The 12835-nt window shown below is 45.5% G+C and overlaps 1 protein-coding gene across 1 annotated transcript in view; it reads left to right on the top strand.

Moving 5' to 3' along the window:
• Positions 1-7821: 7821 nt before the first annotated feature.
• skia (SKI proto-oncogene a) overlaps positions 7822-12835 on the top strand; it is a 63574-nt gene continuing 58560 nt past the window's right edge. Inside the window, 1 exon segment of the mRNA XM_084918291.1 lies at positions 7822-9277. Coding sequence (XP_084774417.1) covers positions 8372-9277 — 906 coding nt within the window. The 5' untranslated portion in view covers positions 7822-8371.

The following is a 12835-nucleotide window of genomic DNA, read 5'->3' as shown; positions in this document are numbered from 1 at the left end:
CAATCAGCTACGTCTCCCACGAGAACTCGAACCAATAGAATTCTACAACGATAACGGAGCAGTCACGTGAAAATCCTGCACGAACTGATACAGAAGTGATATCAGGGCTCGTTCAAAGATTTCTTTTCTTCTTAGTGGATTTCACAGATTTAGGAATATTAATAATAATAAAATGTTCTACTTTGGCTTTACTTTAGATACTGAGAGAGGGAAAATATGAATTTGAAGCTTCACTGACGCTGTGGCACTTACATCACTGGCCTCGGATTAAGTAGTCTTAACTATTTAGGGCTGGGCTAAACTGGGATTTGTAGAACATGTGTGTTTTAAGTGGACTGGACCAGCATACTGTTTTTACAAATATTAATGGCATAAAAAGAAAAGTTACAAACCTTAATGAGACAGGTAGTAATAGATATGTTGTTTAGAAGTACTCTGACTCAGTAAGACCCAGAGAAGAATAACATACATGTGAGATTTTTTGATTTTTCTATGACTTCTGCAGCACCATCACACACCTTATGGAAAGTTATCCACATCCTCGCATACATCATTCTAACTGTGGAGACAGGGATGTGTGCAGAAACACAGGAGCTGTCATGGTTCTGGGGCTTTTGAGCTAGCATTTCGACTTTCATGCCTTTTTGTGTTACGATGTTCTGGTTTAGGCTTCAGTTAGTTCTCTGTTTCCTGTTTAGGTCTGTTTAGGTTCCTCCCAGGTCTGTGTCTTCTCCACTATGTTGGTTATGGTGTCGCACCTTCGGTGTTCGAGTCTGTCAGCTATGTTTGGCCTAGCTGTCACGTTCTCTGTATTTGTTCCTTAGCTGTGTCCGTGTCTCATCACCCGTTTCTATTTCCCCATCACCATGTCAAGTCTGTGTGTTTCCTGTTTGACTTTGACAGTCTTGTGTCACATGTTCAGTTTGCTTCCGCCTGTCTTGTCATTATGTTCCAGGTTTCATGTTCAGGGTATTTTCGTGTTTAATTTGAGGTTACTCAGTTTTTAGCCTTTGCCCTTTGTTTTGTGTTTTTTCTACCAGCCTTATTAAACGGCTCGCTTTCTGTTAAAACCAAGTTCTGTTCCACGCGTCTGCTTTTGGGTCTACACCTCAACTTCACACGATCTGCCTCTGCTAATTGTGGCCGAAGCAAAGCACAAACTACAGGAAAGAAAATGGACAAATTTCATGGCATGACAGAAAAAAGACTCGTCCATGAATGGGGGGGCGAGCTCACTGAGGTGGTTAAACAACTCCTTGTTGGCAGGGCCCCTGGGGTGAATGAGATTCAGCCTTGGATGTTGTGGGGCTGTCCTGGTTGGCACACTTGTGCAATGTTGAATGGCGATCTGGGGCAGTGCCTTTGGATAGGCTGAAATGGAGGTTCCCATCTTTCAAAAGGGGGTGCTCACATTACTCAGCTTCCCTGGTAAGGTTAATGGCAGGGTACTGAAGAGGAGAGTCTATCCATTTCATTGTTTACATGGAGAAGGCTTTAACCACTTGGGGAGAGTGGAATATCTGGTCCATTGTTGCGTGCCTCATGAAAAAGTGCTCTGTTGTGACTGTAAGACACAATGAGTTCTTTAAGATATAATAGTCTTTAAGGTATTTGTCAATAAACCAGCAGGAGCAGATCCACGTGGGTCAGTTGGCATTGTTGTCCTTAATGCAGCTAGCAGAAGGTCAGCTCTGTTAATCTGTGCTTATTAAAAACGAAAACTGGAAACGACAAGTGAACTTGATAAAAATCAAAGGGATCTTTGGATTTTTACAGCTTGAACAAAATGAACCATTCAGATTATGTGAGCCTATAATAACCTATTCTATGTCTTCACTTCATGGTCATACGGTCAGGACGCAGAAGGCAGGCAGTGAAGGAAGCCCAGAACAGTGGTCGGCCCCTAAATGGCTTCATACCCCACCTGTTTACACTCATCCTGTTTTTGCACTGTCGTGTCCAGAGGTGGCTGTTGCTTCTGACAGCAGGCTTGAGTCGAACAGCTGTCAAATCTGTTGTCTCCATCATGTCCGGTTGGAAAAAGCTGCACCTGTACTTGTGTGCAATCCATTATTAGTCGTCAGTAAGACTGCAAAATGCTCCAAGTTCATTTCCACTAGTCATAGTAAGGACATGCCCAGCTCTGTGCTACACTTTGTCTGTTTTTGAACTGATATCGTAAAATAAGCTTAAACAGCAGCGCTTAGGAAGGAAAATCCTTGTTTCACAAAATCTTTGCAAGCTTTATCATGTAACACACAATCCAGGCAAACTGTGTGATGTGATTATGACCTGATGTGACTTAAAGCATCAATCAAATGGAAAAGCAGCCTTTGAATGCATGACCTAATCACCAACTGTCACACTTAATACACTAACAATATTGTGTCAGTCTTGCTCAAGGATTCATTCAGTGCAAGATTACATCATAAGAAATGTTACTGTAATCATGAGACTTTGTTCCTTTGCTAGGACACACATAAAGTGGAAACTTGAAGTGGTGGGACTTTCTGAGCCATTTATGCTTTTGGCCAGAGGACAGGGACCAACGGAGAGCGGCAACAATTATGCAATGGAAAAAGACGAGGCAAAGCTGGACTGAATGAAAGGAAAAGCAAAGAAAGGAAAGAAGACAGCATTATTCAAAATAATGGAAAACAGAACTATGTGAAAACTTGCTACTTTAAAATAAGATGAGAGCTTTTTTTGAACTGGTTCCCTGTAAGATGAGTATTGCAGAAAGACTTCACGGTGGTTTTTTCTACCTCAGCCACAGAGGGGGAACACACAAAGCAGGGCTGTGGGCCAGGACTGTGGTACATAGAAGTAACCCGGCGCCTGGAAAGAAACATTATGTCACTCCTCACACATGATGCTGTGTTGTGCTCGGCTTCCATGGAGACGATGAGGAAGCCTCAGCAGCAGCACCAATAGTTTGGAAGGGTACACCGCCAGCAGTTTTCCTATGGAGTGATGAAAACATCGCTCCACAACTAACTATTCACAGCTTCTGATTGATTGTAGCCAATTGTAACAATTCCTCTATTATCCTCATTTGCAGCTCACTCTTTTTTTTCCTGGGACTTCACAACAACAGCTTTGGAGTCACAGTTTAACAAAAAACTCAATCTGCCAACTTCCGGACGACTGCTAAGAGGCAGCCCCAGGGACAGTGCAGAGTGTACACTATGAACATTTCTATCTAAAAAGACACTGTTAGTATGTTTGCTCAATAGTGTGCTGCGTACATGCTTTCCCCCTGCTGTATGTGAGGAAGAGTTGCTCACTGGAGTCTTTGGGTTAGCTGTTCCACATCTAGGAATACTTCTTGTTCGATTGGGGGATCTCATGTGAGAGTTTGCCCAAGTACTTGAGGACTTGAAGAAGCGTATCACTGCATCCATCAGACTCTCTTATGGGGATCCTTTGGGAGTGCTTAGTGAGGGCTTGGTTCACATTGCCAGCAGTGAGTTAGATTTGTTGCCACTGAGCCAGCCTAGTGTCTGTGATTTATCATATGAATACAAGTTCTTGGCTTAGCTAAGAGAATATCCAGTTCTGGCTACTTGGGCTTGCGTTTAGTAGATGATGTGGTCCTGTTGGCTTCACTGAGCAGTGAACCCCAGGTTCCACAGGGGCAGAGTCACACTACTACATGTCAAACTAGGGTTCATCGCTAGGAAAGACTGGATTGCATGTCTCAAGTGGATGTTTTTGTCTCAACTGGATGTGTTTTGAGTGTCTTGTGGCCTTGAGGAAAAAGTGGGCTGTGAGGTTTATGGATGTTGCAAGTGCAACATCTCCAGTGATGTGGTATCATGTAGAGTGCAGATGTGGACCCAGATACAGACTGGTTTACAGAGTTAAAAAAACAAAAACACAAACCTTTATTTAGGCAAATGGAAAGTCTGACAGCACCAAGCAACAAAATCCAACAAACTCAAACCAGAAGACACAGACAGGAAGAACCACAGCGAGCAAACAGCACGACACAACAAAGGACGGAGACAAACCGACACCTCACATACACGAATGAGGCAATCAGGGGAAATGGACATGATACAGTTGTAACTAATGAGATGAAACATGGAAATAAACAATACAAAGCACAGGAACACATGACTATCAAAATAACATGGACGGTAATAAACAAGGAACAATAACAGAGTGATGGAGACTTAATTAAAAACAGGGAAGACAGGAAAAACAAAAATAACAACAAACTACAACCATGAACATAAACCAGATTACAAACTTACAGGGTTACTATAAATAACAAATGTAACCTACAAAACAGATAAAACCAAAGTTCTGGAGTAATACCTGAAAAGCAAACTTAAGAAACAAGCTATATAATAATACACAGAACTGGAAGGATCAGAAAAGAGAATCAGTAACACAGGGTAACAGACCCAGGACCATTAATATTAATTTAGATAAATATATTCATATATCAAACTGAACTGCATGGTCTCTGCTCCCCCCCCCCCCGATCTATTTCCGTGGCCCAACTGCTGGTTATGCAACAAATATGCAGAAAACTAAGAAATGAAGAAGGATGCAGATATTTTGTGATGGCACTATATCCGTGAGGAGTGAGAGTGGAACAGAAACAGAGTTGCTCGATTCATTGTGGGAAGTTCCCCCAACAGCGTCAGACTATAATAACATAACTAAGAGATGGTTGAGAGTCTATGAGGTGTATGCTCTATCAAAAAGGACAGCTTTAAGCCTAATCCTTAAATTAGAGACGTGTCTGCCTCCACAATCCAAACTGGAAGCTGGTTCCACAGGAGAAGATCCTCACAGCTCAATTCTGTCTTATTGCAACTGATTTTTCACATGCATCTCTCAGTCCTCCATAGCTCATCTCCAGCTGGTGCAGCACACAGCAGCAAAGCTGGATTTCATGGGTTAGGCTGTCTACAATCTTCTCCCCTTTATTTTTGGCCATAGTTTGCAACAATGCATGCATGTGTGCATGTTGGAACCAGTGTCTGTTGTTATGGCTGATTGTGTTTGCGGTTTATGTGTCTGTATGTTTTAACATGTACACTTACATGTTTTTTTCTTACCCCATTATTTGAAACCTGGCTCCATATTACTCAAACATTCACTGTAACATTATATACACTGTACCACACATCTGCTCCATTTCACCATTGGTCGTCCAGACTCTCTTTTATCTGGAGGCAGCCTTTGGAATTGGTTATGCCTACGTTCCAAAAACATGGAATTGCAGCCATGACCATGTGAGGAAAGGCTGCCGTCGTTCTTTCGGGTTTTCTGGATTAGTCCTGGGAGGAAAGATTTTAAGCATTAGCTCTAAGCACTGTCTCAGCTCTGTCAAAAATAACCTGCTGCAGAGCGTGCTAGTGTACAGCACAAGTTACCATGGTGATGTACCCTGATAAGAAGCGAGCCACTGTTGTGACACTGAAGGTCTGAATTCGAACCTACCTCACTAACCACATGAGTAAATGATAATCACAGATGAGCTCGCTGGATGTTGGGGGGGGGGGGACACAAGCACTGCTTGCTGGTAAGAACATGAATCATTGAAAATGAGGCTTGGCACACACTCTGCACTGTCTAACAGCTTTGCCCTTGATAGAATAAGAAGCCTAAAGGAAACAAAAGCTTTGTATCTCACTTGAAACTGTGGGAGAGAGAAGACAAAATCCACACACAGCCAGTAAACACAGTGTGTCAGTATCGGTGCCACAGCTGTATGCTGGCTGAGAGGATGGTGTCCTGCTGTTAAGATATCTGCCATTTGTAAGGGCTGGAGCCCAGACCTGTGCCTCCAACACCTCAGGGCCACTGGCTGCACACTGTATAAAGGTTATTTTAAAACTTTACACCTAATAAGTCACTGCTGGGGCTGTGTCTATTAACTCACCCCATTCCTTTTAAAGCCGTCTCTCGCTGTATTAACACATACAGTCAAAGAGCACAGATGACTGCGCAGTCATAAATCTCAGGTTCTGTCTTGCTGCAGACAGTGCACTGATAGTCAGAACCACAAACTCTTTGGGGTTCATATAACTGAGTAGTTACTCTGCAGTTCTACAAATACTGAGAACTACTGTAATTTAAATGTTCTTTTATTGTTACAGGCGGGATAAAGATACTTTTCTATTAGTATGATTAGTAACTAATTAATGAATAAATAATTTCAGTGCTATAGAGTTTTTGGCGACTACATAATAAAATGCTGCAGTAGAGATATTTAGTCATGTTTACTCAGACTTGTTGCTGGTCTGCAGCGGGAGATCCTTGACCCCCGATCCTGCCATAACGTTGCAGTTACAACACTGTGTGGGTAGGGGACGCCACAGGAACAGCAAACTCATACTGGAGTTGAACTTCGACTCGGACCCCCTGAGGTTGAGCTTGTATGTTTGAATCAGCCATTTATTTTTCTCCTCTTCACTTGTTATAGCAAAGTTCAGGGAAAACAAAGAAGTCAACCGTGCACGGCCTCTGTCTATTTATATGATTGGTATTTACAGATCTGATATATTAGGCGACCTGCTACTTAAAGCAAATACGAGCAAAGTTTTAAATGTAGGCTACAATTGAGATGCTGAGAGCGCAGGTACACGTTCAAATGTCCACTAACAACTTATTATAGCTGGTCTGTGGAAAAAAACAAAACTCTAGCCATTTCATTAGCAGGATGGTTTCTCAAGGTCGCCAACACATGAAACTTGTTTACTCGGCGCCTCTTGCCAAACAGTTTTAACACATTCAGGAAGAAGGGAAAATAAATAAACCGCAGTCAGCCGTGCAATTTGCGTTTCCTCTTCCAAAGCTAAATTTGTCTTGTCTCGCAAAACACCACCCATCCTCTTTCGATTTTTTCTCTCTGTCTTGACAGCAGCCGTGAACCAAATGATTCACATAGACGCCCAGCTCTTCTGCTAGGTTCAGGGTACACGGGAAATGTGGTAAATACGAGCACTCCTAGTTTGCGTGAAAATTCCGTTCCCGTTGGGGTTTCGTCGGTGGATTACTGCACCGCTGCTGTAAACAAACTGCATGTTGAGTTAAAATGCAGACAAAAGTTGGGGAGAAATTGGTCACCAATGTGTAAACTGTGTGCTCCAGATGTTTACCCACATTATAATATAGCAGCAGTAATAGGATATGCTTAATTGGGTTTTAAATAACTTAATGATAATAATTTTTAAAATGCAAAAAATGTTATTATGCAAAAGATTATGCAAAAACTTTATTAGCAGTCTAAAATCATTCAGATAAAGGTGTGTAGTAATAATAAAGGAACAGAGTACAAAATAAAAAAGTAAATGCAATAATATTTTAAAATATTTTACTTTTTCTCTCCTCCGCTGCCTATTGTGTTGTACATTTCATTGTTTTTCTTTATGCTACCTGTTCTGACCTGTCTCACCGACGTGACGTTTGTGTAATGTATGTATAGTCGGAAGAGGTCCTGTTTCGCTGCAGGCAACTGCGAGTGACAAATAAAGCTTCTTCATCAAAAGAAGAGTCTCTCCTTTAAGATCCAACCATGCAGTCAATCTTATATTAGACTGTATAGTCACAGCTTGGGGTGCCACGTAGTAAAAAGAACAACATTTCCCATCTACGCCTTAGAAAAAGTAGGAAAACGTCTAAATTCTCCCTTTCTTCCACGGCCTGAATGCGTCGTTGTCTTTGCTTTGCTCAGTTCGTTTCTTTTTCTTCTTTGCTGTTCTCTTTTCTGTGTGCACGTGCGCGTGTACGTGCGGGGGGTGGCGGCTTGTTCCTGGAAGAGCCCGGCCTGCCTGCAGAGTCACTCACATTCCTGGCCGGGATTCAATGACTGAGCCAGACACACAAACGCAAAGGGAGGGGGCGTGTGAGTGAGCGCGCGACAGAGAGACCTAGACGGAGCGCGAGGGAGAGCGAGAGAGAGAGACACGCGCACTCAGACAGGGGGAGAGAGAGCTCTCGCGAGCGGACTGGCTCTTCAGACTTCTCCTCTCCGCGCAGTCAGAGTGAACTGCGGGGGCAAACGGGGTGGATGTTTCGTCCTCGACAGCGGAAAGAACCTCAAATAAGGATTTTTACATTTCGTTTCCCAGCCTGACAAACGGAACTTTTTGCCTCGGTGGAGTTTGGAAGCCGTTTTTTCAAATATGGACAGTCGGCTCACTGCTACAGGGAGCGACTGGTCGGTGTTGACTCACACACGGGAATAAAACTGCAGCTGGGACTTTTTTCCTGGATGGTTGATGAGGCGTTTCGCACATCTGATCAGCTCTGGGACGCGGTGGATTTACCAGGTTGAAGGACGCCTAGCTGGTTGTGATTCCCGGTCGACCGTAGGAAGGATTTACGCATCTAAAGTTGCAGGAAAAGCATGGAGACTGTAAGTCGGCCGAGCTTCCAGCCTCATCCGGGACTGCAACAAACTCTCAAGCAGTTTCACCTCAGCTCTATGAGCTCGTTGGGTGGACCGGCCGCTTTCTCTGCTCGCTGGCAACATGAGCTGCTCTTTAAGAAGGACGGGAAGGAGCCCGAGCCGGTTCTGCAGCATCTGCCGCCGCCCGTGATGCCCGGCCCGCTCTTCATCCCGTCGGACCGCTCCACGGAGAGGTGCGAAACGGTCCTGGAGGGGGAGACCATCTCCTGCTTTGTGGTCGGCGGGGAGAAACGGCTGTGCCTGCCGCAGATTCTCAACACGGTGCTGCGGGACTTTACCCTGCAGCAGATCAACTCCGTGTGCGACGAGCTGCACATCTACTGCTCCCGCTGCACGGCCGACCAGCTGGAGATCCTTAAAGTCATGGGGATCCTGCCCTTCTCGGCGCCGTCCTGCGGTCTCATCACCAAGACGGACGCAGAGCGGCTCTGCAACGCCCTGATCTACGGAGGCGCTTACCCGCCGCGCTGCAAGAAGGAGATGAACGGAGGCTCGCTGGAGCTGCAGTTCACCGACAGGAGCTTCAAAGTCTACCACGAGTGCTTCGGCAAGTGCAAAGGCTTGTTCGTGCCGGAGCTGTACACCAACCCGAACGCAGCGTGCATCCAGTGCATGGACTGCAGACTAATGTACCCGACCCACAAGTTCGTGGTGCACGGCCACAAGGCGCAGGAGAACAGGACTTGCCACTGGGGCTTCGACTCGGCCAACTGGAGGGCGTACATCCTCCTGGGCCAGGATTACACGGAGAAAGAGGAGAAGGCCCGCCTGGAGCTCTTCCTGGACGAGATTAAGGAGAAATTCGACTTCGCCAACAAGTACAAGAGGAAAGCATCATCCAAGGTGAGCTGGTCTCCGAGCTCTAACTGTTGCAGCTTGTTATCCGCCACCCTTCTCCTTAACGTTAAAACGAGCGTGGGCCACCAAACTTGAAACATGTCCGAGCAAACACGTTTCAGGAGTGGATGCTGAGCCTGACAGTGTCTGGTCACTGCTGCTACTGTGGTCTTACTAATTGGGCGTCATCCAGCAGCGACAACAATATGCCTCTGGTGGCAATAAAGCCATTATCTGGCCGTGAAACACCTTAAAGGGTCGCTTTTTATTGGCCTGTACAGTAAATATAATCTCATTTCCCAACAAATGGCTCAATGGGAAATAGTAAACAACAGTTGTGAGATAATGATAATGATGTTGTCCCTTCTTCAGAACACTGTGGTTCAGTGGGTTGCTGTCTGTGACTGTCTCTATCTCCAGTGGGTGAGCTAGACCTGACTGTTAGTGTGACAGACCGAGCTGGTATCATATGTGTCATTTTACTTGTCTGTGGTTTAATCAGTGCTGATGTCATTTCCCCCTCTCTCTAGTCTTATCCATGTTCTCTTGTGTTCTTGTTTGAACAGTCCCAGTAATCAGGTTTTAGGTACTGTGTGCTTTCATTCGTCACACACCCCCAGCCTCAATCATCAGGTTTGTTTTTCTGAGCTTTAAAGCTGCATGGAAGGACTCTGTGTTAGCTTTGGTGTTTGCAGACTGATCCCACCCCTGTAGGGGGAAAAAGGCTAGTGAGCCCATTTGCATGAACTGTTACACATGAATGGAGCTGATGAAGCGGGGTTTAGAAGTATTGTGGTGGAAACATAACACGATCCCAACAAAGGGAAGCATTCAGCAAACATCAGAACCCCCTCTACCAGGCCAGCCACCCACCTCTGACAGGGCTCCTCCTTTTGCCTACTCTCCCTCTCCTCGGTGGACTTGTAGAGCAGAGCGGAGTTGTTGATGAGGCTCAGAAAGCAACAGTACAAGTGTTTACAAGAGTTTTCCCCCACTCCTCCACTGAGGCTTCTTTCAGAAAAACCTGCCAAAGAAAGGGAGATCAGGGAGGCCCTTGAAGTCCTGAAGAGTGCCAGAGTCCTACCATGCACGGTGAACACACACTCTTGGCACACACTTTCATTCAGACTTGAGTGGACACACCTCAAGGAGCTCCACTTTCAGGGGGCTCTTGTGTTTTTCCAAGTGCTGACGGGGCGCCCGAATGTTAAGCTCAAGGCTTGTTTGAAATGCTTTTTAATTCAAGCCCCGCCCCCGAGCATCTGAGGGACTGCACTCAGGTTGAGAAATATTGTTGCTCTCCTTTTTCTGAACACATTTGGGCACAGCTGAGGAAATGTTTGTGGGGGATGTCGCCACAGCGCCTTACTTTGAAATGCGTCACTGTTGTCAAAGGAGGGCAGCTCAGTGAATATTAATAAGACTGATAGAAAAGTGTCAGCAGCAGTCTCGTATAGCAGACAGACACAGGAAGCGATATTGCCACACTTCCCTCCTTGCAGACGCTCTTTTGAAAGCTTCCTCCTGAGACGAGTGAATCACAGAGTAAAAAAAGCTGTCCACATTTAGCAGCGTGCCTCCAGTTGTGGAGAAAGTGTGAACTTGAAGTTCACTTTTCCTTTTTTTGTCTTGTAGGATGCATACACAGTGCAGGCTGCAAAGCACAAATGCATTGAAGCGTTCCACGTAGGTTGGGGAAGGTTTTCCTGCGCAAGCCGGCCCCAGATTGCCATGCCAGGCTTCTGCTTTCTGGCTGGCACACATGAGTGGGTTTCCACATCAGGATGTGGAGATAAGGCTTGTGGTTGCAGATTTAGTGTGACACTAACTTTATAATTTGGCCTCATGATGACGTCGGCTCTGCACAGTCTGCCTGGTTTAGAGAGATATGAGGAGTGAGGGTGGCTGTGGTGGATGGTGGTGGGCAGCTGAAGCTTGACTCGTGCTTGGCTTTGAAAAAAGTTTACCTCTGACTTTTTTGGTTTGTTTGGGTTTTGGCACCTTCCTACGTGGAGAGGGTCGTCCTCGGGCTTCTTGGTTACTGTATTATTATTATTGTTGCTTCATCGGTCTGTGCTCATGTTGCAGATGTGCGCCTCCTCAGAGTGGTGAGCATGTGTACACGACTGTTGTAACTGGCCGTGAGCGAAGCATGTGTGTCTGCGGAGCTTTCAGGTTCCTCCTAACGTGCTGGGATGGGATTTGTTCAGAGACAGATGTGCACTAAAAACCAGCCAGAACAATAGCAGAGGCCATTTTGCGTCGATGCTCCACATATGCTGCATTGTTGTGCTGACAACCAACACATTCCTGCAGGCTGTTTCCACATGTGGCTGAGGAAAGGCTCAAACCAAACCTGTGTAGGGTTGGAACGCACAACTGTCGAGTCTGAATATATCCTTCCAAGTCAGGGCACTTCTTAAATCTCTAACGTGCAGAAGCCAGCACTTCCCTTTTTGCTGCCCCCACCCTGCTACCCCCGGTGCTTGGAATATCTGGCCTCCAGCTGAAGGAGCTGCTTGTTTCAGGAGAGACGTGGGGCTGTGGTGGTGGGGGCTCAGAGGAAGTGAACTCCCACAGGGGATATAGGCCCATGTCCTGTTTCATATGCAAGGCGCAGTGCTGGCTAAGCCTGCTGACAGTCAGCCATGTCCACACAGCAGACAGAACAACAGCTGGGAGCTGTGCGTTTCATTGGCTGTTCAGGGAATATTTCCATTCTGATCCTGTGCAGCAGTCTGCAGTGGAGCCCGACTGTGTGGCTGTTTCGGTCAGTTTGTATACTTTCCTATTTTCCTTTTCATAAAAACTGCATTTTGTGCCCTGTGCTGGGAGAGGACACCAATTCAGTCAGGGCTCTGTAATGAGTTCTGCTGCTGTATTTAAAAACTATATTTTGGGTCGTCCCATTAAAAACGCGACTAACATGATAGAGTCGTGTCTCTGGTTCGAGCTGTGGGTCAGAACAGTGTTGGAAATGAACCACCTCACTGTGTGAATGGTGCTTCAGTCTTTGCTTGAAGGTATGGAGCGCATTCAAAGACAAAAGTATTCTTCACTTTCTAAGAATATTTAAAAAGAGTGTTTCATTCAGGGTTGCTGCTTTCTTCTTCTATGCTGGCAACGAACAACAAAAAGCATGTGTTTTGCTCTCCTATATGGAAAAACACATCAGCGATGAATCATTGTGCTCCATGACAAAAACTCTGAGGACCAGCCATAAGATGAAAAGTCTGTTTCCACTGCAGCTGCTCTCAGGACAGGCCTCTCTGTGGGAGCAGGGTGTACGGCTGCTTAGGTTTGTTTGGAACGTTTCTCAAAAGGCTGCGACTCCAGTGGTGGTGGAAATGAACTGGGTGCAGTGATTGTCTTCATACAGCACGTCTCCTTGCTACAAGTCGTTTGTATCAACAGTTTTTAACTTGTGCAAACAAAAGGACTTTTCTTTCCTCAGGTATGGCTTGACTGTGCACAGTCCTGATTTCTGATTATCAGCTATTTCAAATAGGGCTTCAAATTTACAGAAGCTGTGAGATGTTCAGTGGCAACACGTTGCTTGAGTAA

Source organism: Perissodus microlepis, chromosome 20 (assembly GCF_051167445.1).
Source record: "Perissodus microlepis isolate ML-2025 ecotype Zambia chromosome 20, ASM5116744v1, whole genome shotgun sequence".
NCBI lineage: Eukaryota > Metazoa > Chordata > Actinopteri > Cichliformes > Cichlidae > Perissodus > Perissodus microlepis.
Note: the sequence above shows the minus strand (reverse complement) of the source record. Positions and strands in the feature narration are given on the sequence as shown.